General features: G+C 36.9%; 2 protein-coding genes across 8 annotated transcripts; one reads left to right on the forward strand and one right to left on the reverse strand.

Moving 5' to 3' along the window:
• Positions 1-274: 274 nt before the first annotated feature.
• Positions 275-18810, forward strand: LOC147510274 (Tetratricopeptide repeat (TPR)-like superfamily protein). 7 transcript variants are annotated; one of them, XM_086602295.1, is made up of 3 exons: positions 275-1944; positions 2117-2185; positions 18747-18810. In XM_086602295.1, exon 1 carries the CDS (start codon positions 549-551, stop codon positions 1725-1727), a length of 1179 nt encoding a protein of 392 aa, XP_086458421.1. In that variant the 5' UTR covers positions 275-548; the 3' UTR covers positions 1728-1944; positions 2117-2185; positions 18747-18810. The 7 variants fall into 7 exon arrangements, with proteins under 7 accessions (XP_086458421.1, XP_086458420.1, XP_086458419.1 ...); XM_086602294.1 differs by having other exon boundaries at positions 2108-2185; positions 18747-18799; XM_086602293.1 differs by lacking the exon at positions 18747-18810 and adding an exon at positions 8264-8332 and having other exon boundaries at positions 2108-2185.
• On the reverse strand, positions 13879-14763 carry LOC147510275 (uncharacterized). The gene is made up of 2 exons (XM_086598067.1): positions 14272-14763; positions 13879-14178 (listed from the first exon to the last, which is right to left on the reverse strand). The coding sequence occupies exons 1-2, from the start codon at positions 14761-14763 to the stop codon at positions 13879-13881; spliced, it is 792 nt and encodes a 263-aa protein (XP_086454193.1).
• Positions 18811-22854: the final 4044 nt, after the last annotated feature.

A 22854-nucleotide genomic window follows, 5' to 3' on the forward strand; every position in this document is an offset into this window, starting at 1 on the left:
AGAGCAGTAAGATTGTTGCCAATACTGCACAAATGCTGTGTATCTTTCTTTCTGCCAATGCTCCATTAAAGTTTTCACTGTTGCTGACCAGTGGCCACTGGCCACCATACATGAACAACATTTTCTGTTCTCCGATAATATATAAAGTATCAACTCAACAACATATTACTTACTCTTCGCTAACAAACATTTCAGTCGCGAGTGCAAATAACCATAGTTCTGGTTCAATGGGCTTGTAAATAGACTGGGCCTTTTCCAATCCTTGGCCTAAAATGAGACGCGAGGGCAAGCGAGGCTCACTTTTTCTTCTTTTCAAGTTTCGAAAGCAGGACCGCGTACTGCTCTTTTATCTGAGCCGTCACAGACACAGAGAGAGACATAGATGGTGCAGTAGCGCTGGAACACAAAAACTATTATTTTTCAATCTTAGTCCATCTCAACGTATTCTTCCTTTTAAACTTTTACCAAAGTCTCATACTTAATTTTCATTCATTCATTCATACGTTTATTCATACACCATACATACATTCGTTCATTCTTGTTTATTCATGCTATCTCTGCGTCCCATTCGCAGACTCTACTGCAGCAGCACTGCTTCCTTTTCAAAACCAATATCCATTAGTGACGAACCTGCACTAGTTAAACTTAAGAACGAAAGAGACCCAGACAAACTATTCCATTTATTCCAAGCCAACTCTAGGAACCGTCTAGTTATCGAAAATCGTTTCGCATTTGAGGATACCATTTCTAGACTAGCCGGTGCCCGTCGTTTTGATTACATTCAACAACTACTTGATTATCAGTTGAGTTTGCCGCAAGGCCGGCGCGAAGGTTTTGTTGTTCGTATTATTATGTTGTATGGTAAAGCTGGTATGGTAAATCAAGCTGTTGATACTTTTTATAATATGCATTTGTTTCGTTGTTCGTGTACTGTTAAGTCTTTTAATGCTGCTCTTAAGGTATTAACTCAGACACGTGATTTGAATGCTGTGCATTTGTTTCTTAATGAGGTTTCTAAGAAGTTTTCCATTGAGAGGGATATTTTTTCGCTTAATATTGCTATTAAAGGTTTTTGTGATATGGGTTTTTTGGATTCGGCTTATTTGGTTATGATAGAGATGGAGAAAGTTGGGATTAGACCTGATGTGATTACTTATACCACACTCATTTCTGCGTTTTATAAGGAGAATAAGTTTGAGATTGGTAATGGTTTGTGGAATTTAATGATTCTTAGGAGGTGTTATCCGAATCTCACTACGTTTAATGTTAGGATTCAGTACTTGATTAACAAAACGTTGCCGTGGCAAGCTAATAAGTTGACTAGTGTGATGCAACGTGTTGGGATTGAACCAGATGATATGACGTTTAATTTGATCATAAAAGGTTTTTTCCAGGCAGGGTTTGCGGATATGGCAAAGAATATTTATTTTTCTTTACATCGTAAGGGTTACAAGCCTAATTGCAAGATCTATCAGACAATGGTTCATTACCTTTGTAAGACGGGGGATTTTGATTTGGCGTGCACGCTGTCTAAGTATAGCATGAGCAAGAATTGGTTTCCTAGTGTTGATACTGTTTGTAAGCTGCTTGAAGGACTGTCTAAGAAACCAAAAGACGTGGAAGCTAAGACAATCATGGAGCTAATTCGGAAAAGAGTACCTCCTTTCTCCGTCAAAGAAATAGGGACTTTCGAAAACATATTGTCTCGTACTGGAAAGGTGGACTAGTGATTGAAGATGTGATGGGTTTGTTGTGCAACTCAAGAATACTGTGTTATTTTTCTCACTCATACAGATTTGCAGAATTAAGTGGATTCGATTCTTTAATTGTTTGTATTGATTTTGAAGATACAAAGTTTTGTTTCTTCCATGTGTTGTATGATCATGGAGGCATTCAACATGAAACGGATGTTTCTAAAGGCCACAGGATAAACCAGATATTCATGTAAGTTGTTGCGAAAGGTGTTGTTTTTATGCTTTCATCCTTATTTATGTACATTTCTTTTTTAGTTTGTGGGAAGGATTACCATGGAATTAATCCTATTCGGAGTTCTTTTATGCTAACGTAAAGTAGTTCCTCAAAGATCAAACCATTTTTAACTTTTCAGCTTTCGTAGATGGAGATGCAATGGTGAACGGGAAGATAATAGATCTCGTATATGAGTTCAAGTAAAATGCCACAACTGGTAAGTTTCTATTATATTTCTACTAGTTTTGAATATGATTTCAGGTGTTTGAGTTGCATGAAATGGTAACAAGGAGTTAAAGATGTTTTACAGGCTCTTTACATACATACAAAATAATGAGAAAACATTAGACCGATCTCATCTTTTCAATCCAATTGATTTTTTTATTATCTTATTTGATTAATGACTGGTACTAAAGTTGACTTTTCCAATTTCTCTCTCTCTCTCCTAGCCGCCATCACTAAATTGATTCATTTTAGCATATCTAGTAGTTCAGATTATGTCATTGTTATGATGGCTATGCAAATTGGTGGAGATCAAACAAAGACAAGTGGGTGTTGCTTGATATGATTTTAACATTTCATATGCACACGCATATAAAAGTACATTGCGTATAGTGTGAGTGATTAGAGCTAGCAGCCCCTCGTCGTTTTCTTCCTGAGGGCACTCATAATGGTCGATGATAGCTTTTGTAACATCATGAATATGCTGAAACACATAGAACTCACTTGGAAAAGTCACGAGGTTGTTCATGAATCTCATTATATACACCAAGCTTATTGTATACCATTTGAGAGTTTTCCCAGTTGAGGTTTTCATTTTTTTAAGTTTTAGGATTTTTCGAACTTTGAACTATGGTTCACAAGCCAATGCAGTTCCATTTGAAAGCCGTAAAAATTTCTTTGGGAATATTACTACTTCCTGATTGAAGTTAAATAGCTGAAGCGTAAAGGCAAAAACCGGTGTATCGTATTTATATTGGAAGCCTACAAGTCGATTTATCTAAAAAGCTGCTTATAATCCTTCTGGCAAAAGTGTCCTAATTTAGACTTCCAAGAATCGTTTATATCAGTACTAATTATACTTGAGGGAATATTTGTCATCGTTGTTTCTAGAAACGGTTAAAGTCAAGAAAGAATGGGCTGGTTTAAACCACGATCAAACATGGACAATCCATAAGTTATGTGGATCGGCTTAGATTAAGAATACGTTCCAATCCTTCATCATTGTCGCCAAATTTATTTGATTCATAGCTTCAAAACTATCTATATGCAATTTAATTTGTTTACTTCGTCACGGGAAATTTAGAGGCTTTTGAGATTGAATTGGATAAGATTTGTTTTATTTTTTTTTTATTTGTTACAAGTCGATTTAATTTGTTTACCTTTTCAGAACTATCTATATGCAATTAGGTTCCGGCTATTGGCAATAGCCATTTTTCTTTTCCTAAGTGGATATATTCAATGTGACGAAAATACCCGTAAGATTAGATGGGAAATATTGTAGCTTAGAATACGAAAGAAACATTGTTATTTGATGAAGTAAATCTTCTGGCATGAAACCACACTTATACCACACTTTGGTTTTCAGAATGTTTAGATCCCCATTATAAAAAAGAAACTTGTGATATTTGTAAATCACTTTCAACGGGTTTCCTTGTTTCAAATCACTATTTGGTCTTCATTAGTGAAGAATGTTTTTACAATATGACATCCTTTCTAGGTGTTGTGCCCAATGGTTCGTGATCAATTTGAATTAATTGGTTGAGGATTAGTTTAGTCGCAACAAACTTAGTATCTTGATTCATTCATATTTTGCTTTGAAAGTCAAGTTAACATAAGGAAGAAGGAAGTGCTTCAAAGTTGTTATTATTTGATTGCTTTAGTTGGGGTAATTACGAATGACATACATACATGTGATAGATCCACATGCTTTGCTATCCAATCTCTAGATGCTCCGTAGCAGGAGGAACAAAACAGGTTTCTAATTGGGGCCATGATGAAGAAGAAGATGGGAGAAGGTTTCCTTATTTTTTGTTGTTTTTCTGTTTTGGGTTAGTTAGGGATACCCCCCTCATTTGTAAGATCCAACGGTCGTGTTTCTTCATGTGAAAAAAAAACTTCATCTCGTAGCTGTTGGATCTTGCAACTTGGGGGATATCACTAATATTTTTGAAAATGGGGGGTAACACTAATTGCAACTAATAATGGGGGGGGATCCCTAACTAACCCTTCTGTTTTTAGTTGCGAAGGGCTCAAGGGTATCTCCGCCATATTCAATGAAACCATTGGCAGAAGCAAAAGGGCCCCTGGCAATAGCTGGACCCTATTAAATATTAAATATATCATATTGAAAAAAATTAGGATATATGTCCTGCGAATACAAGCTCTAAAAGGGTTGAAATTGTAATGATCAGCAATAGTACTAGTAAGTAGAAATACGCTCCTTGAAGGACTCTTATCTACAAATAAAATGCTTAGGAGGTATATCCTGTGTTCCATTATGCACCGTAGCGGGCACTAAAGAATAGAAACCCTTTGATAGAAATAATAACCTCCTCTAAAGATGTCACCTCCCCATCAAAGTGTCTTCTATTTCTTTCCAATCACAAACTCCATGTGATTGTGAAGGCATTAATTAAACTCACCAACGGGCGACGTCCCCTAACCGTGTCAGTTTTTTGAGGCTAGTAATTTTTTGACCTAGTCTGGGCACACTAAATAGATCCCCATGTCCCTAACAACCGTATGAAGGAACTTGATACCCACCAAGAGAACAAGTGTATAACTCACAAACTTACTAGCAGTCCCACATGGAGGGTTATATATCTTAATTGCTTCCTTGAAATGTCTCTTTCTACGGTTGTCAATAATTAAACACAGGCCCAAATTGGAGCTTCAGAACTGCGAATGACTCCTCTAGGGAGAAAAAATAATTTGGGCCAAGGGGAAGGCTGACAATAGGTGTTGGGGTATGGGAATAAGATGAAAGAATTTAAGCTGAAATCCTTAGATTAAGCTTTGAGTAAGCTCTATCTTACATATGTGCTTGAATATGATTAGACTATTAACTTTCCTCACAATTAGATTTTGGAGTAAGTCCATCCGATATAGTGCGACTTGCTTTTGTTGGGTGGCTCTAAGAAAGAGCATAAATAATTTGAATAGGAGAGGCACAGATATCCCTACTCTTTATTTACTGGCAACTAGTTGGAAGAAGATATGGATCACCCTCTCTTAATCTCAACAGTGCCTGGTTTTAGCATTTGATGGAGCTTTCTTTCATCATTCAGCAAGCCACTCATGTACCCAACCTTATATGTGGATTGTTTCATCTTAATCTTGACGTTGAAGAAGTACTTTCCGCTGGCCATCTAGAAATTCCGGATTTAGATGGCTGAAATTCCAAGACTTCGTGTGCAGTTGGATGCTACTGAATTGCAACATGTGACAAATAAGCCTCTACAGGTTTTTTTGGGGTTCTGTGTAGTTTACCTAGGCGGCCTTGCTGATAGAGCGAAAGATTTGATCGAAGGACAACTGAGCTAGTGCTAAAAGGGTGGCAAACCTAGTTGGGATGTTTTAATTATCATGCAGATATTTTTTCCGGCCCCTTTTTTGTGATAGTGGTAACAATTATTCAATGAAATAAAATGAAGTTTATATTATCAGTTAAAGAAATGGCCAAGTTCATGATCAGAGGGTCTGGGACTAGTCTAAGACCATCTTATCTTCCAAGAGTTGTACAAAATTTTAACTGTAGGCCTTTTAGCAATGATGAACTTGTTAATTGCACTTGGAAATCAGGATCGGTATTGACAAATCCAATTCAAACTACCATTACACCAATTTATGTTGTCATCTTTTATCGTGTCTAAATACGTCCTAACGACAATAAGATCGTGAAGAACCCAAGCGCACTAAGTCAATATTATTGTTTTCTTTGCCGTTTTCTGATTTATCTTTGATATTTAGTTAAGGTGATTCCATCAGGCACTCATCAAATTGGATTGGGCAACCTCTCAAAAAAAAGAAATTTTACAAATTTGTCATATTACAAGTTTGCCATTAAAGCCCAAGCCAAGCAACCAATTCAACCGGTATCGCCAAAACGAACCTTCCGGGTCGTTTCTATTTACACTCAAACGACGTGGTCATGTAGTTTGAGTGTACAATCAAACGATGTGACCATATCGTTTGAGTATACACACAAACGATATGGCCACGTCGTTTGAGTATAAACTCAAACTACGTGACCACATCGTTTGAGTGTTAGTTTGAGTTTGAGTTACACTCAAACTACATGGCCAAGTCGTTTGTACACTCAAACGATATAGACAAGTCGTTTGAGTGTTACTCAAACTACGTGACCATATCGTTTGAGTGTACACTCAAACGACATGTACCCGTCGTTTGAGTGTACACTCAAACTACGCGACCATATCGTTTGAGTGTATACTCAAACTACATGACCAAGTCGTTTTAGTATACACTCAAACGATATGGACACGTAGTTTGAGTGTTAGTGTGAGTAACACTCAAACGATTTGTCCATGTAGTTTGAATATACACTCAAACGACTTGGTCATGTAGTTTGAGTATACACTCAAACGATATGGCCGCGTAGTTTGAGTGTACACTCAAACGATATGGCCGCGTAGTTTGAATATACACTCAAACGACTTGGTCACGTAGTTTGAGTGTACACTCAAACGACATGGACATGCACTCAAACGATTCCAAACGCACTCAAATGATTTCAATTGAATTAGAAAAATTGAAATCCGATTTAAAAAATTGGGTTAGAAACAACACAATTACATCAATAAAACTACATGCACTCTGCACTCTTTATCTGTTATGACACAGTATCTTTATAACCAACTTAAAACATGTAATCAAACATGTTAAAATCTAAAATAATAATTTGTTTTATATCCAAACTTGTTATTATTATTATTATTTCAATTGTGAATCATAAACTAGTTTGGGGTTTGGAGTTCAGGGTTTAGAAATTTCGTACCAACATATTTCACTTAATTATTTGAAATAATAATTTGTTTTATATCTAAACTTGTTATTTTTTGTTTTATTTTTAAAATTGTGAATCATAAACTAGGTTGGGGTTTAGGGTTTAGGGTTTAGAGTTGTTTACAAATTTGGTACTAACATATTTTACTTAATTATTCAAAATAATAATTTGTTTTATTTATAAACTTATTATTTTTTATTTTCTTTTTCAAATTTTGAATCATAAACTAGTTTGGGGGTTTGGGGTTTGAGTTTAGGGTTTAGGGTTTATAAATTTCGTACCAACATAAAAAAAAATTTAATTTCAAACATATTTCACTCAATTATCCAAATCTAAAATAATAATTTGTTTTATATCTAAACTTGTTATTTTCCATTTTTTTTATTCAATTGTAAATAATAAACTAGTTTGGTGGGTTTAGAGTTTAGGGTTTACAAATATATTTCACTCAATTATTCGAAATATATCAAAATTTTAAATATATATAGAATACTCATTCACTCAGTTTAGAGTTTAGGGTTTACATAGAATACTCAAGTTTTTCTACATACTCAAGTTTCTCTACATATTAGAATACTTAAGTTTTTCTAAATGGAATGAACATGAAGATGAAGAAGAAACATTTGAGGTAATGTTTGAGGTACAGCAACAAATTAGAGAAGAACAACAAATTAGAGAAGGAGAAAATAGAAGATATGTTAAAAGTGAAGAAATTGAACAAAATGTTGAAGGTCAAGGTGAAGAATTTGAAGATGCGACAAGTCGAGCAAATGAGATGCCGAGAAATCGTCGATGACAAAGTGCAAACCTAAATAATGAGGTAACACTTGATTAAAATGAATACAAAACACTTGATTGATTGAATGAATGAATGAATGCAAAATACTTGAATGAATGCAAAACCCGAGCCCAAACGACATGGCTGGGTCGTTTGGGAACACTATAGAACTACATGGCAGTGTAGTTTGAAAACACTATAGAACGACATGGCGGTGTAGTTTGAGAACACTATAAAACAACATGTCCGGGTCGTTTGGTTACACTATAGGACTACATGGCTGGGTCGTTTGGTAACACTATAGAACGACATGTCCGGGTCGTTTGGGGACACTATAGAACTACATAGCCGGGTCGTTTGGACCCTCTATGAAACTATATGGCTGGATCATTTGGACTAAATTTAATTAAAAGTTTTTTTTTTTTTTTAGTGACTTTGAAACTAAATGCAAATTGTTTGAGACTCTTGTTTTATTCTTCTATATGTAGAGTTCTTTGCCGCTATCTGGGAACTGATCCTCTGCAAACTCGAATGATGTGGATTGTCAACCGATTTTTAAAGTGATACAACGTAAATTTTACTACGTAAGAGGTATGATTGAGTAGGCATTGATTTCATTTTTTTTAAAATTTTCTAAATGTAATTTTATTAGTGTATTAATAATAGTTGTTTTTTATGTGTTTAGGTCTTTCATACACGTAGCGAGGCAATTGGTTGGGCAACCGCTAGAGGAAGACAAGTTAATCTTGTTGTGGTCATTGAAAAGTCGGAGTGTGCCAAAGGAAACCGAGTAGCAAGATTAAATTTGGCTTGCGAGTGCTCGGGTGTGTATCGGTCACACAAGAAGGAAGGCGAAGAGAGAGCTAATAAGAGAAGGTTGGGAACCAAGAAATCGGGATGTCCATTTAAGTTAAAAGATGTTTTCCAACGCGGCACTGTCGATAGTTAGAAAATTGTCGTTCTTAATGGTGTTCACAACCATCCATTGGCGAAAACTTTTGAAGGACATGCATTTGCTACTCGACTAACCGTTCCAGAGTTCGAGTATTTGTCAGAGATGAATAAGTGTGGAATAAAACCTAAACAAATTTTGGATTCCATCAAGAATAGATATCATGATAACATCTCTAGTATATCCCAAGTCTACACTGCAAGGCAGAAGGTGAGGAAATTGGATATGAACGGTCTCACACTTGCAGAGATTGCTTGAGTTGTTAGCAAAAGAACATTATTTTGAGGAGTTGAGACAGGATGAGAATACCGAGAAGATAACGGGATTGTTATGGGCCCATTCAGAAGGTGTTAAGTTGGCTCGGATTTTTCCAACAGTTTTCATGTTAGACGCTACCTACAAAACTAACAAGTATTGGTGGCCTTTCATACAGTTTGTTGGGGCGACTTCAACGTGGAAATCTTTTACCGTGTGTCAGGTGCTGCTTCAGTCTGAAACAACAGTCGACTATGAGTGGGCCCTGCATCATTTTAGTGGCTTGCTTGGTGACATAAGCCGATCTGTGATCGTGTCTGACAGGGACTTGGCCCTGATGAGTGCTGCTGACAGAGTTTTTCCTAACGCACACAAGCATCTATGTAGATGGCATATCGCTACGTGCGTCCTTTCAAAATGTTACGATATTTTTCCAACTACAGAACTTGTAGAAGGCCCAGTTCTCATGGAACACTGTAGTCAAATCGAAGACAGAGGTTATTTTCCAGCGTAGATGGGATGCTTTGGAAAAATGTTACAGGGTTGAGTACTCCAATTTTGTTAGTTATTTGCGAGAGACTTGGTTTTCTCACATGGATCGATTCGTATGTTGTTGGACTGACCAACACATTCACTTTGGAAGTACAACGACCAATAGAGTTGAAGGGTCTCATGCTCAGGTGAAGCGTGTACTAGGAAATGCAAACTGTCATGATTTTTTGAGTATGTTTAGCTTAATCCACCCGATTCTAGAGATCCAGATGTCCGAGATTAGAGCTACCTTCTAGAGAAGTATGATTGTAACTCAGCACTACCACCGGATTTCTTTGTTTTGTGAACTCAGAGGCATTGTCTCACGCAAGTGTTTGGACTTGTTATTTGAAGAAATAGATACCCGCGTAAAGCGTGTTAAAGATGGAGAGATAAGGTGTTGGTGTTATTTGCGCACGAGCCATGGACCGCCATGTGCTCATGAATTAATGAGTTTGAAGAGCAAAGAGCGGTCCATCCCTTTTTCGACCGCTATCGACCCCTTTGGAAAACATTGTCCGCTTCTCCCAATGTGTCGGTGGGTGTTGGTCCCGATGTTGCACCTTCGATGGACTTGTTCATGAATAGGTTTGCAATGGTTTCTCAGAAGAAGCGAGGGTTATGATTAGGAAGCTTATGGAGATTGTCGTACCGAGAAAGTACATGGCTAGTACCCCTCGTGAGGAAGCAAAACCAAAGGTCGGCCGAAAGGTAGTTGCGCCAGCCAAAAGCTTCCAACCGAGATGATAACTCTTCAAAGCGAGATCCATCTCATTTTAAACATTCTCAACGTGACCATGAAAAATGGGTCTCGTCACAACCAAACACTACGCCCCAAAACAAAACACCCACACCACACCAAGAAAGAAGTCTTCTCCCAAAATACTAACCCAAAACATCCACACCACACCAACAAATAAGCCTTCTCCAAAACACCAAAACAACCACACCAAAAAATAAACCTTCTCCAAAACACCAAAACAACTACACCAAGAAATAAGCCTTCTCCAAAACAACGGTCCACAAACGAAATGTGAGATGGCTTAGACTTTGGAAAGACGAGGGTCCTAAGGATTACGGGTTGGATATTCTGAAGAAATGCATAAATACATTGTTAGAGTCCATGACCACATTGGCGATGACAAGCCGCGGTTATAGAGCTTTCTACGCATTGCATTAGGAAGAAGTCAAGAAGAATGGCCACAGATGAGAAGGGAGTTGTACGAAGAGCTTACTGACAACCTCCCCCTTTATTGTACTTTGTACAATCAAAGTGAGGTTTTTTATTCGATGAAGGAAATCCTACATGAAGGTTACGCATCCTTAAATAAGTGGATGAGCATGCCCTTTGCTGGATACTTATTTGCTTCAAGATTTAATGTTGTCCTTCTGCATTTAGGAGCTCGTCAGTGCTTCCTTCTCATGCCGCTGAGAACCCAAGAAAATCCTGAGAGAGTGACCCAAGTGTTGGGTAGCGCACATGTTGGTGGAAATCATTTTGTCAATGTTGAACTTGTTGAAGATTGTCCAGTTCCTCCAGTAATGCGCCAATGGCTTAGAGCTCGAAATGATATTCTTTGAAAGTTGAATTTGGCCTTGACAAAGAAGGCAATTGCAATTTATGGCATTGAACATTCCCAATTTAATATGGGAAAACGAGCTCGTTGAAGACCCAACAGTACATGTTATCGACTAAGTTGTTTGTATGTTGTCGATATGATATTTTGATGTAATTTGTATTTTGATGTAATTTGGATCAAGTGTAATTTGATTTGATTTTTATGTTATCAATGTTAGGGCTTTTATTTGATTTGATTTGGAAATCGAGTAATCGACTAAGTTGATTCGGACGGCAATCGAGTGATTTGGAAATCAAGCGATCGACTAAGTGATATATTGATGTAATTTGATATTTTGATGTAATTTGGAACAAGTATAATTTTATTTTATTTTTATGTTATTTGGAAATAATGTTAGGGCTTTTATTTGATTTGATTTGGAAATCGAGTGATCGACTAAGTTGATTCAGACGGCAATCGAGTGATTTGAAAATAGAGCGATCGACTAAGTTGATTCGGACGGCAGATTTGGAAATCGAATGATCGACTAAGTTGATTCGGATGGCAATCGAGTGATCGACTAGTTAATTGTGACTGCAATTGAGTGATTTGAAATAATGTTCGTATGTTGTCAATAATGACCGAAACTACACGGTCAAATCGTTTGGCTTTAATCCCGAATGACCCAGCCACATCGTTTGGGATTAAAGAAAAATGACATGAGCAAGTCGTTTGTATTTTATACCAAACGATGAGCAAGTCGTTTGTATTTTATACCAAACGATGAGCAAGTCGTTTGTATTTTATACCAAACGATGTGGCCACATCGTTTGGTATAAAATACAAACGATCTAGCGAAGTCGTTTGGCCTTTATACCAAACGACATGGACGTTTCCCTTTATAAAAGTCGTTTGGCCATGTGTATTGATCGTTTGGGATTAAAAGAGAACAATCTGCCGAAGTCGTTTGGTATAAAGGGAAAACGATTTGATGAGGTCGTTTGGCCTTTATGCCAAATGATGCGGCTGGGTCGTTTGGAAAAAAAAAATTCAAAATTCATTTTGTTTTTACAACACTTTCATATTCATCAAATTCCACTTAATTCCATTCAAACATCAAATATCAAACACTCATTCATCAAATTCATCCATTCATATTCATCAAATTCCATTCAAACATTTTCATTCATCCATTCAAACATCCAACATTCATTCAAACATCATATCCATCCATTCATTCGAAGTTAACAAATTACAAACCCTAAACTGAAACAAATTATATCCATCAAACTAAAACTGAAACAAAGTTAACAAAGTTTCAAATAATCCATCCATCAAACAAATTACAAAGTTAAAAACCCTAAACTGAAACAAATCAACTATAGCGCCCACCAATGTACTTGCACCTAGTCAAGTTGTACGCCTGTTCGAAAGAGGACCTTACTTCCTCTGGCATATCATTCCTAGCCAATTGCAGACCTCTCTCTAGCAAACAACTGGTTTCATCGATGATGTCGTTCTGTCGAAAAAAGGAAAATCAAGATAAGTTACCAATCGAATGCAAAAAATCACAGTTAGAGAAACTCAATTAAAAATCACAATACTTACAATCGGTGAACAGTTAGGCAGTGTCTCCAGGGAGGGATGAATAGGAAGAAGCTCAGGGTTCACCAAAACTACATGAGAATTCCTCGCATACCAAGTCATGTAGTTTTGATGACACTCCCATGGATAAGACGAGATAGGTCCTCGGTTGCAGGGTTGGATCACGTGATTCTGCCATGACTCCCAGTAAAGTGGCCCAATATTGGTCCAGCTCACCTCATACCCGCGTCCTGCCACAGTTCTTGTTCTCCAATTTGGTATTGAAGGATCTTTAGGTACAAGCTGCACGTGACCCAACTGACGCACCACCCTTGCGGCGCAGTAAAAGCTCGACAATGTGTTGAAAACATAGCAATCCCTCAAAAATGCAATGTCATCGATCGGGTTTGTATCTCTGACATTTTTGTAGGGATGCCAAACAACCTGAAACAAAATCAAATGTGTCATTAACAACTCCAATGATCAATTACTAAAAAAAAATATATAAACAAACTTAAATACTTTCATACATTGAATTTAATACTTACATTGAACTCATTCAAATCATCAATTATCGCTCGATAAAACTGCAATGCATACGTTGTATCGTAATAGTGTGGAGCGACTGGGATGTGTCTATGAGCACGCGACTGAGACGAGATATAGTTGAAGTTTGGGACTGTCATGAATACCTGAAAATACTCATATCTATACACAAATAGTTAACATATTGATAGAGTAATAAAATTAACATTAAAAAAAATAAACTCTAAAATACTCAAGTTTTACCTATAAAAGAGTCATATAGCCTGTAACCCTTTTCACCTTCGCACATGTGGCAGTCCCGAGACCTCTATATAAAAACGCCAAAATTGTTGCACCCCATGCATACTCTTCTATCTCACTAAATTTCAACAACGGCCTTAGATAACATATAGGCACTCCAGTCCCAGACTTGTCAATAAAAACGGCACATCCAAAGAAAAACAGGATAAAAGCTCTAACAGTCCGTTGAACATCCTGGAAACTCGAGGCCTTCTCCACCACCTTCCCAGCAGCGTCACATATAAGGCTATCATGAACCTTGTTCGCAAAATGCTTCTGGATGAATTCTAGCCTTACTTTTGAAGTGAACCTGCTAGATTCCATCTCCGCCCTAATCAAATCAATAGGAGCCCCGCACCAAGATGTAGGAGATTTATCGATTGTTGTAAGTTCAAATTCACTCGTCCCCTTGCACCGCTCTTCCTCTAATCAGACTCCACAGATTTGGACAACATCGTCCAAAGTCACGGTCATCTCCCACCGGCATATGGAAGGTGTTGGTCTCTGGATGCCATCTCTCCACAAACGCAGAGATCAATGGTGGATCCATATGCTCGTGATAACCTTCCACGATATCAAACAACCCAGTCCTTCTCAACTGCACGGCAAATCTCGGAGACCTTTCACATTCATTTTTGAAATCCCATTGGGATAACTTCGCTAAGTGTGAAACAAACTTCAACGCTCCGCGATCCTCCTGAGACAACCGAGCACGCATTAGATATATATGAACAGAAACAAAAGATTTTGTAAAAGAAAATCAAAGTACACAAGAAAAACAAAATATTACCCTTCTCTCCCAAACATCGCGAGCGACATGCACCGCATAGTCATACAACAACTCTGACTCATACAGGCCTCCCTCATACACACCTCTTTGAAACTCCAAATCATCATTAGATTTTCTTACGAAATCCAATACCGAAGGTGCTTCTTCCACTGGTGGTACATCTTCTACCATATATTCTTCCACATCATCATACTGCTCATCCTCCTCCTCACTCTCCTCACTCTCCTCTTCTACTATACTCTTCCCTTTGTCCATATTTACATCTAAACCTACATTAGTATCACTATCTACACTATCTTCACTAGACGAATCAACCTCAGGAACCTCTTTTTCTAAATGGTCCCCTCTACGCGCTGATGCCGTTAAGCCGTCTGCCCTTTGTCTTTTACTTCCAACTGCGTCACCGCTAGAGAAACCGCCACCAAACAATTTATTAACACCCTTGAATGTAGTTTTCGCTACATTCTTCACATTCTTTGATCGAGGACCCATCGCTACAAAGAAAAATAAAACAAGTATTAGTAAACCATATTTAAATAAACAATGTACAAAGAAAACCATTAGAAAAAAGAGATCATCCCAAAAATAAACTAATATACTTATAAGCTTGCTATGATAACTCCAAGTATATATGAAGAAATAGAATGAGGCGTTACACTATCCAAATTCTATCGAATTTTGGGTAGAGTTTCCTTTGTTTAGTCAACATTTCATATACTTAAACCTGTCATAACCTGGAAATCAATAATGGCATCCTTCCAACAACCATATGTACATAACACCCTATAAAATATTCAACCCACAATACAATTTCTAGCCGCATAATAGGTGGACGCAAGTAGAAGGAAAAGATAGACTTCCAAAAGAAAAGTTTTTGTTCTTTCAAAACGCCATGGTTATATGTCTTGTAACTTGTTAACAATATTAACAGTATTAAGAAAGGACAACCACTACAAGTTACAAGAAACTATTAACAGATGTCAAAGAGTAAATATTAGGAATACATTGATCGAACAACTGATTCTTTACTAACATGTGAGATCGAACAACCATATGTACATATAACCTAATTTTTACACGACGACGGTGAAAATGTATATATATACAAGATCTGTTTCTCAGATGAACCATCATTTATGTACATCAAGTATTACAACAAAATAACGGACTCTCTACAAACAAAATGAACTTGACTCGTCCCCTCGTCAAGCATAGGGGAAACCACCCAAAAACCACCTTGATTGTATATTCAATGAATTTGATAACCAAAGAAAGAGCTTCTCACCTATAATGCTTTACCGCCTCAGTTTTGTTCCCCATATCCGCACCTTAAGCAAGTACTTTCGTAAAAGCTGCATGTGATCAAGGTCATTACTCATTAGTCAAGACTCAAGAACATAAGCAGTATGAAAGGTGAGTAACAGAATGTACAGAAACACTAATCATAAAATGGTAAAAGTATCTTCTCTTATAACATCAGGCCCTAAAGGAAAATACTAGGTATGAAAGATGAGCACTATGAAAGTTTAAGCCGTTGCGGTAGAATGCTAAGATTGCTAGGGCTATTGAATCAAAAGATTGCGGTGGAACTAAAATGACACAGACACTTAGCCACCAGTCATCAAAATATGCTAAATGCCGCACCAAAACCATACAAGGAATCATTAAATATGCACCACTTTCAGCTGTTTTCCAATCCTTTTAATTCACAAACAGTAGTACAGCCCTACAGAAAAACCAACCAACCCAAGTTTTAATTTTCTTGCTCTTTTCTCTTTTGTCCCAACAAGTCTTGCAAGATAAATACGTAGTCATGGAAGATTTTAGATCCAAGTCATGTGGTGATGATAAGATGTAGATAGAGAGTTATACATGAGAAAGACAAACTTCTCACGGTGTGCATGGTTTTAGAAGTTACAGTACTTTTTATGCATCTTCTATGCCACAAGTTTAGATGGATAACAGAGAGATGAAGTTTAAGAAAGGTAAGGGTGGTGGGTCATCTTCTAAAAATTGGAGTTTCAATGATCCTGAGATACAAAGGAAGAAAAGGATTGCTAGTTACAAGCTTTATGTTGTTGAAGGCAAGATGAAAGGGTCTTTCAGGAACTAAAATGCTAGGATTGCTAGTATATAATTTTTTACTAGAATGCTAGGATTGCTAGGCAAGGATTGTTGTGAAGTCTCTACCTAGTTCTTTCTTCTATACTGATTATATATATGTTACCATTTCCACCAAAAAACTAAATAAGAGCAAGAGAACCAATGAGCCTTGCCACCGACACAAGACCCCACATGCACCTCTATTTTTCTCTATCTCGGGGATAGAACCAAAATGAGATGATCCCCGTTAACTTCAAGTAGGAGGTGTATTTCTAACTCTCTTCTTGAGACACCTAGCTAGTAGCTTGATCTTCTATCCTGATCAAAACTATAAGCCGCCTTATGTAAACACCAAGTAGGAGGTGTATTGGCCATTTTACCAAGTGACACTTGAATTAAGCCAAACCATAAAACAAATTCAATCTTTCAAAATCAAGAAAGAAACAGAGTATCTGAACTCAATCTTTCAAAATCGCAATTTACCTAGAATTAGTTGAATGTGCCTGCTGACATTGCTTTCAAACAAATTCACTTTGTGCAATGAATCAAGCATGTATTAGCATGTTTTCAAAATTTCTTCACCATTGAATCGTTTAATGCATTTGAATGTGTATCTAGATCTAGTGTTAAATGAATGATAGCAACGAAAATTCGAAACTCAGGTAATGCTCGGAATGAAGTATAGTGAAAACATAGAGCAGACTTGGTGTATTTTTAGGGTAAATTTAGCCGATCTCACTATTAACCTTCTGATACTTGGTTTTCAGCTTTCAAGTATTTCTTTTCACATACCTACAATTTATATCTGGTACATTTATTTCGTGTTGCTAAGGTAGAAGTTTATAAAAACACAAAACCTGAGTTCAGATTTGTCTCCAGTACACAACCTAATAGACTAGGCACACGCCATTCTCTTCAAAGTCTAAAGATTAATAGATTTCCATCGGTTACACTCATACACTCATACACCTATAAAACAAAAGTTACTTTCCTCCTCAGATTTTGTCTCTTATTTGTTTCTTATTATTAGATAAAATTGAATCTATCTTACTTAAACCTTCATTTCATATTCATTTCGTTTATTAATATCTCTTCGATCTTGGTGCTTACCCAACTCCATTTGACTATTAAGATAAGGAATCTTTACACATCCTCCCACTTGCCCATTTTTTCCTACAAATATACCCCCACTTTACAATCCAAAGCATACATGAAGGTATAATTGAATAGTACTAACATACCTCAATGATTGCCACACCTTTCCAAAATGGAGTCGACCGTGGGCCTCTTTGAAAACAAGAGTTCCAAATCTTGCTTAAAAAATTTTAAATTCTAATATGGTTAGATAAGACTCAATTAATGAGCTCCAAGACACCAAATCAGGTATCGCAATACCATTAAAAACTCTCACCGAATCCCAAACACACCCACAACTTGCATACATACTCATGAACTTGCAATACACTCAAACGATATGTATTGCGACTCACAATACATACTCGCAACTTGCTTACACACCCACAACTCGCAATACATACTCACAAGTGCATTTTCAACTAAGAACATGAACATGAACAACTCAAGATATATACCAAGAACTTAACAGACTAAGAACTCAAGATTTTTTGATAGTTCCAAACATACTAATCTAAAAAAGAAACACACAAAACACAAAAACAAACATGATTGCGAGTCTGTTGTAGATGCTCAGGAAATTCAAAACCACTAAAATATTATGATCAAAATTCAAAAGGGCTACCTCAAAGGGCTAACAATGGCAGCTGGAGAGCTAGGGAACCAAGTCAAAACAAGCCCCATACAATCAGCCAGTTGTAGATGCTCAGGAAATTCAATACTCCATTGACACCACAATTCTAGCTACTTGAATCACCGGTAAAATTGTTGGGAGTTTTCAATTTAGAGGTGAGAAACTCGAATCTAGTTTTCAATGGCAACTTTCAACTTTCAATTTGGGGTTTTTTAATGGTGAGAAACTCGAATTGTTGGAGATTTGTGGTAATTCAATCGGGCACTCAAAGGTTTGCACACGAATTGAAATTCGAATTTGGGGTTTTTTCGTTAGGGTTTCGAAGGGTTTGGGCGAAAAAGATGACCGGTTAGGGTAGGTTTTCCGGTTTCACATTTGGTGGGGGGTGTATTGGGCTTTTGTTTGGGCTTTGTTGTTTGGGCTTGGGCTGGAGGCTGCCCGATCTAATTTGAGTGGCGCCCAATACAGGACTCTTAGTTAACTGGGTTGTCGTTGTCATCGTGATAAACTTAGTGCTCTCCTGATGCATTGCTAGGCTTGAATTGGAGTCTGGATGTTATTTCATCACGTAGAAAATTAATATACACAATTTGATCTTGTGTAGGTAATCATTATGTCCATGCAAATAAAAACTCCTACAGATCGAATTTCTTGGTAGGTCTAACATATACAAATGACCGGTCCTCTACATTACCAAAGAAGCGGTAAAATGCAACAGATAGTTTGAGCCTTTCAAGACGGATCAAAGAAGGTCAAGCTCCAAGAAGCATACAAATGCTACTTGATTTCTCTATGATGAATTAGAAGAAAATAAGGATGTATTGGTTTCTATCCGCACTTTGAATTTTTCTCAAATATTTTGGAAGAGCAAATAGCTTTTCGTTGAAAAATTATGCTCTAGTTCAAATCGGGGACGGACCCACGGTATTGTGAAGGTATTCAGTTGAAAATTTAACATGTGCTTACTATTCAACCTTATTTGCTATTTAACATTGCTTTCCGTGATGATACTTGTTACGACTATTGTACTCAAGCTTTGTCCCCCTCGGATTTAATCAAGTATCCACTGTGAAAGTGTGTAATAAACTTATAATTTAAGTTATAAGGGTCCCAGTATTGGGCACTCATCAAATTAGATTGGGCAACCCCCAAAAAAAAAAAATACAAGTTTGACATATTACAAGTTTGCCATTAAAGTCTAGGCCTAACAACCAATCCAACCGGTCTCGCCATTCTCACTATGTTGTTTGAGTGTAAACTCAAACGACCTCACCCATGTAGTTTGAATGTACACTCAAACAACCTTTGTTTGTCACGATGTTCATTTTAAAAATCAACTTCTACTTAATCAACTCAAACTCGAAAACGACTTCATTAAATTTGGGAAAACTCGAATTCAAGTTTAATCAACTCAATCTTCCACCCAAACTCTAAAAAAACATCAAGTTTGAAATCATCAAGTTTAATCAACCCAATCTTCCACCCCAATCAAGTTTAATCAACTTAATTTTCCACCCAATCAAATTTAATCAATCTAATCAAGTTTAATCGACCCAACCAAGTTTGGGTATATACTCAAATGGGACAAGACTCGAATTGGGTGAAGTCGCTAATTTCAATTTCCATTATTAATTCACAACTCAACACTCGAAGTATGAACACGAACGAAAACTCGAAGTTTTTTTTTTTTTTTTTTGTTTGAGGTTCAATCTTGCAAGAGATGTTACCGGTACAAAGGTTTGAAAGAAATGGTATCCGTATGGGCTATTGTTATTGGGCGTAGTTTTTTCGTGCATGGGTCGAGGTCACCAATGCAATTTGATGAGTGCCGATTAAATCACCTAATTTAAAATATTCGTCTCTCTATATTTGATTGTCTCTCTCTATTTCAATTATTCAGCCCACCACTATGACACTAAATAACCAAAACACTAGAACTGTTAAGTCTTAGAATGATTCATATACATTAGTTAATGTAGATATTTACATGTATACGATTCTACATACTTGAACTATTTTTTTTTTTTTTGAAACAGATACTTGAACTTGGTTTCTTGTTGTTCCTATTTGTAAAAGAAATTCGGTTTGGTATAGAGAAAAAATAAATTCAGTTTGTTGTCCCTATTTGCCGATTAATTGCTCTTCTTTTATAAAAGGGTGATTTAGCTTTAGGGCCCCCAATAATAGGGGTATTTGTGTTGGATCCAATTTGTTTCATTTCTTAGTTTTAGGTCCCTCTTACCGTTAGTTGACCGCATTGACCGTCGTTGATCAGGTTTCACCATCCATTGTTGTCTGTTTGGCGTCGTGCATTTTCATATTTGCCAAACTACCCCTCGCATGCTTTGCTTGTGCCCACACAAAAAAACTCAAAATCCAAATTGAAATTTAACCGACGCGTGTTGACATCCTGGCTCCCTAATCCAACGGTTGCTGTAAGATAGTCGTTGAGCACACTCAAAATCCAAATTTAAATTTACCTGACACGTGTTGACATCCTGGCTCCCCAATCCAACGACTGTTGTAAGGTAGTCATTGAGCACCCCATCCCCAACGGTCATAAGCTACTTCTATAAGAATGTACTCAATTTCTCCATTTAGACACACAAGTTTTGTTAAATTTCTTCCTTTTGAGCATCAACATGGGTGGAAGTGAAGCTTTTATTGTTGTTGCACCAAAGGTGTTCTTGTTTATGAAGTTTCCATATTATGTTCATTAATGGCGGTAGAAGAACTTGAAGCAAAACTAATGTGTTTATGGAAGGACCATATGCTAATATTTTCAAGGGTTTTCAATTATAGTTGTTTTTTTCCAGATTTGATTTGGTTTTGACCATTTGTTGTTCTTTCATCGATTACAGGTGTTTGTCAACTTTGCTATGACGAAGGTCACTATGCTTCAACATGTCCATATCTTGGCGTGCACTGCCCTCGTTCTTGGTGTTGTGGATTTATGAGAGTGGTACTAGGTCATATGAAAGAAGGCACTTTGCAATTCAAGTACCTCAAGTGTTCTAGGGAAGGTTGTAGTGCGGTGGAATGGATTTACTTTGACAAGAAGGTTGACTCAGAATTGTGTAACCTGTGTAAGGAAGAAGATGAGCTCTGTGAAGTATGTAAGTTGTGCAAAAGTTGTCATGTCCCTAATTCTTGTATAAAGAGCAACTGAGTTGCTATGTATGGAGTTTAGTTCTCTAATGTCAGAATGTCAATTATCTAGTGATTAATAAAATGTTATGGAGTAACAATAAACATGATAACTATAAAATGAGTAGTTTTCCTACGAAATGAACTATGAATTCAAAACGTAAGTAAACTAAAACTATCCTTTTATACCAATTATCAAATCTTCTACTCTCAATGCTAATTGCACTAAATGGAGTACGGTTCGCTCCACTCCTAGTTCCCTAGCATGGATTGTTTTCTAAGTCTAACTAGTCGCTCTTAAGTCAATGAGAGCTTTACTTAAATATTATACTACGATACTTAATTAAGATGATTACTAGAAATTAACTACAAATGCTATGGAAATACTATTGTTTGACTCTAGATAAAGGAATTAGAGGGGAATCGAATCCACCTCGAATCCAACTTAATGACCTAGTACAGATTGTGGTATCTCGATTCTTACGCTTTCACGGCAAGAATTCGAGTCTAATCCCTAGTGTTCATGGCATTTCTACCAAGTACTAACTAGCATGTGAGGTCAAGCCCCACCCATTCTCATGGCTAAACACGACCTTCTAGAGTGGAATAGATGCTACAACGCTTCTATACTAAACAACTAAGTTTTCATCAAGGCTTCATCAACCCTCTAATGGAGGTTTAACCTTGAATCATCAATCTAACATTTCCCATTGAATCTAAACTAAACATAATGTAAGAAATTTAGATTTACTTAATTTGAACAATAATGAATCTAACTTAATGGCTGGAATGAAATAGGAACAAGAATTGAAATTAGATCTAGAATGGAAATGACAAATTCAAATTGACAAACTATCTATTTTATTTATCTAATCAATCAAGAACAATGATTCAGAGATTTAATCTAAAACAAGAATTTAAATGGAACTAAAACTTAATTTCATTAATAAAACTAGATCTATAATTCTATATTTTAATTTAGGTCTAACTAGCTACCATTAACAAAGAGCTAAGCTTTTGTTTTATACATTCAGATCCAAAATCGTGCATGGGCTTGGAGCCATGTTTTGGGCCGAGAATCGTGCCCAAAACCCCATTATTTCAAATTCAAAAGGCCTCTTCAGCTGCAGTTGGCTTCCACAGACTTTTCGTCCACTTCTTCTCCTCTGATTGGGTCAAGGCTTGGACCATTGGAAAGCTCTTTCCGAGCTGGTCGTTTTGACATAAGGTAGGCCTCAATCCGATGTCCGAGTCCAAAGATATGGCATTCGAAGTTCTCACGATCAAGTTGCTCCTTTATCTCGCTAAAGTGGCACGCCACATACATAATGGACTTTGAAGCCCGAAATGCATAAAACACGTAATCAGTATTAACTCTTACTTATTATTCACATAATTGGTCTAACAAGATGATGATTATTAAGGGGTTAAAACTACAGTTTTGGGCTCTTATCAAACCACCCCCCAAACAAAGATTTTGCTTGTCCTCAAGCAAAGATGAGAAATTAGAATAAGTGACCAAAAATGGAGTTCTAACTACTCGTTTTCACTGAAAGTGCGATTGC

This window comes from Coptis chinensis, chromosome 3 (assembly GCF_015680905.1).
Source record: "Coptis chinensis isolate HL-2020 chromosome 3, ASM1568090v1, whole genome shotgun sequence".
In the NCBI taxonomy this organism is placed as follows: domain Eukaryota; kingdom Viridiplantae; phylum Streptophyta; class Magnoliopsida; order Ranunculales; family Ranunculaceae; genus Coptis; species Coptis chinensis.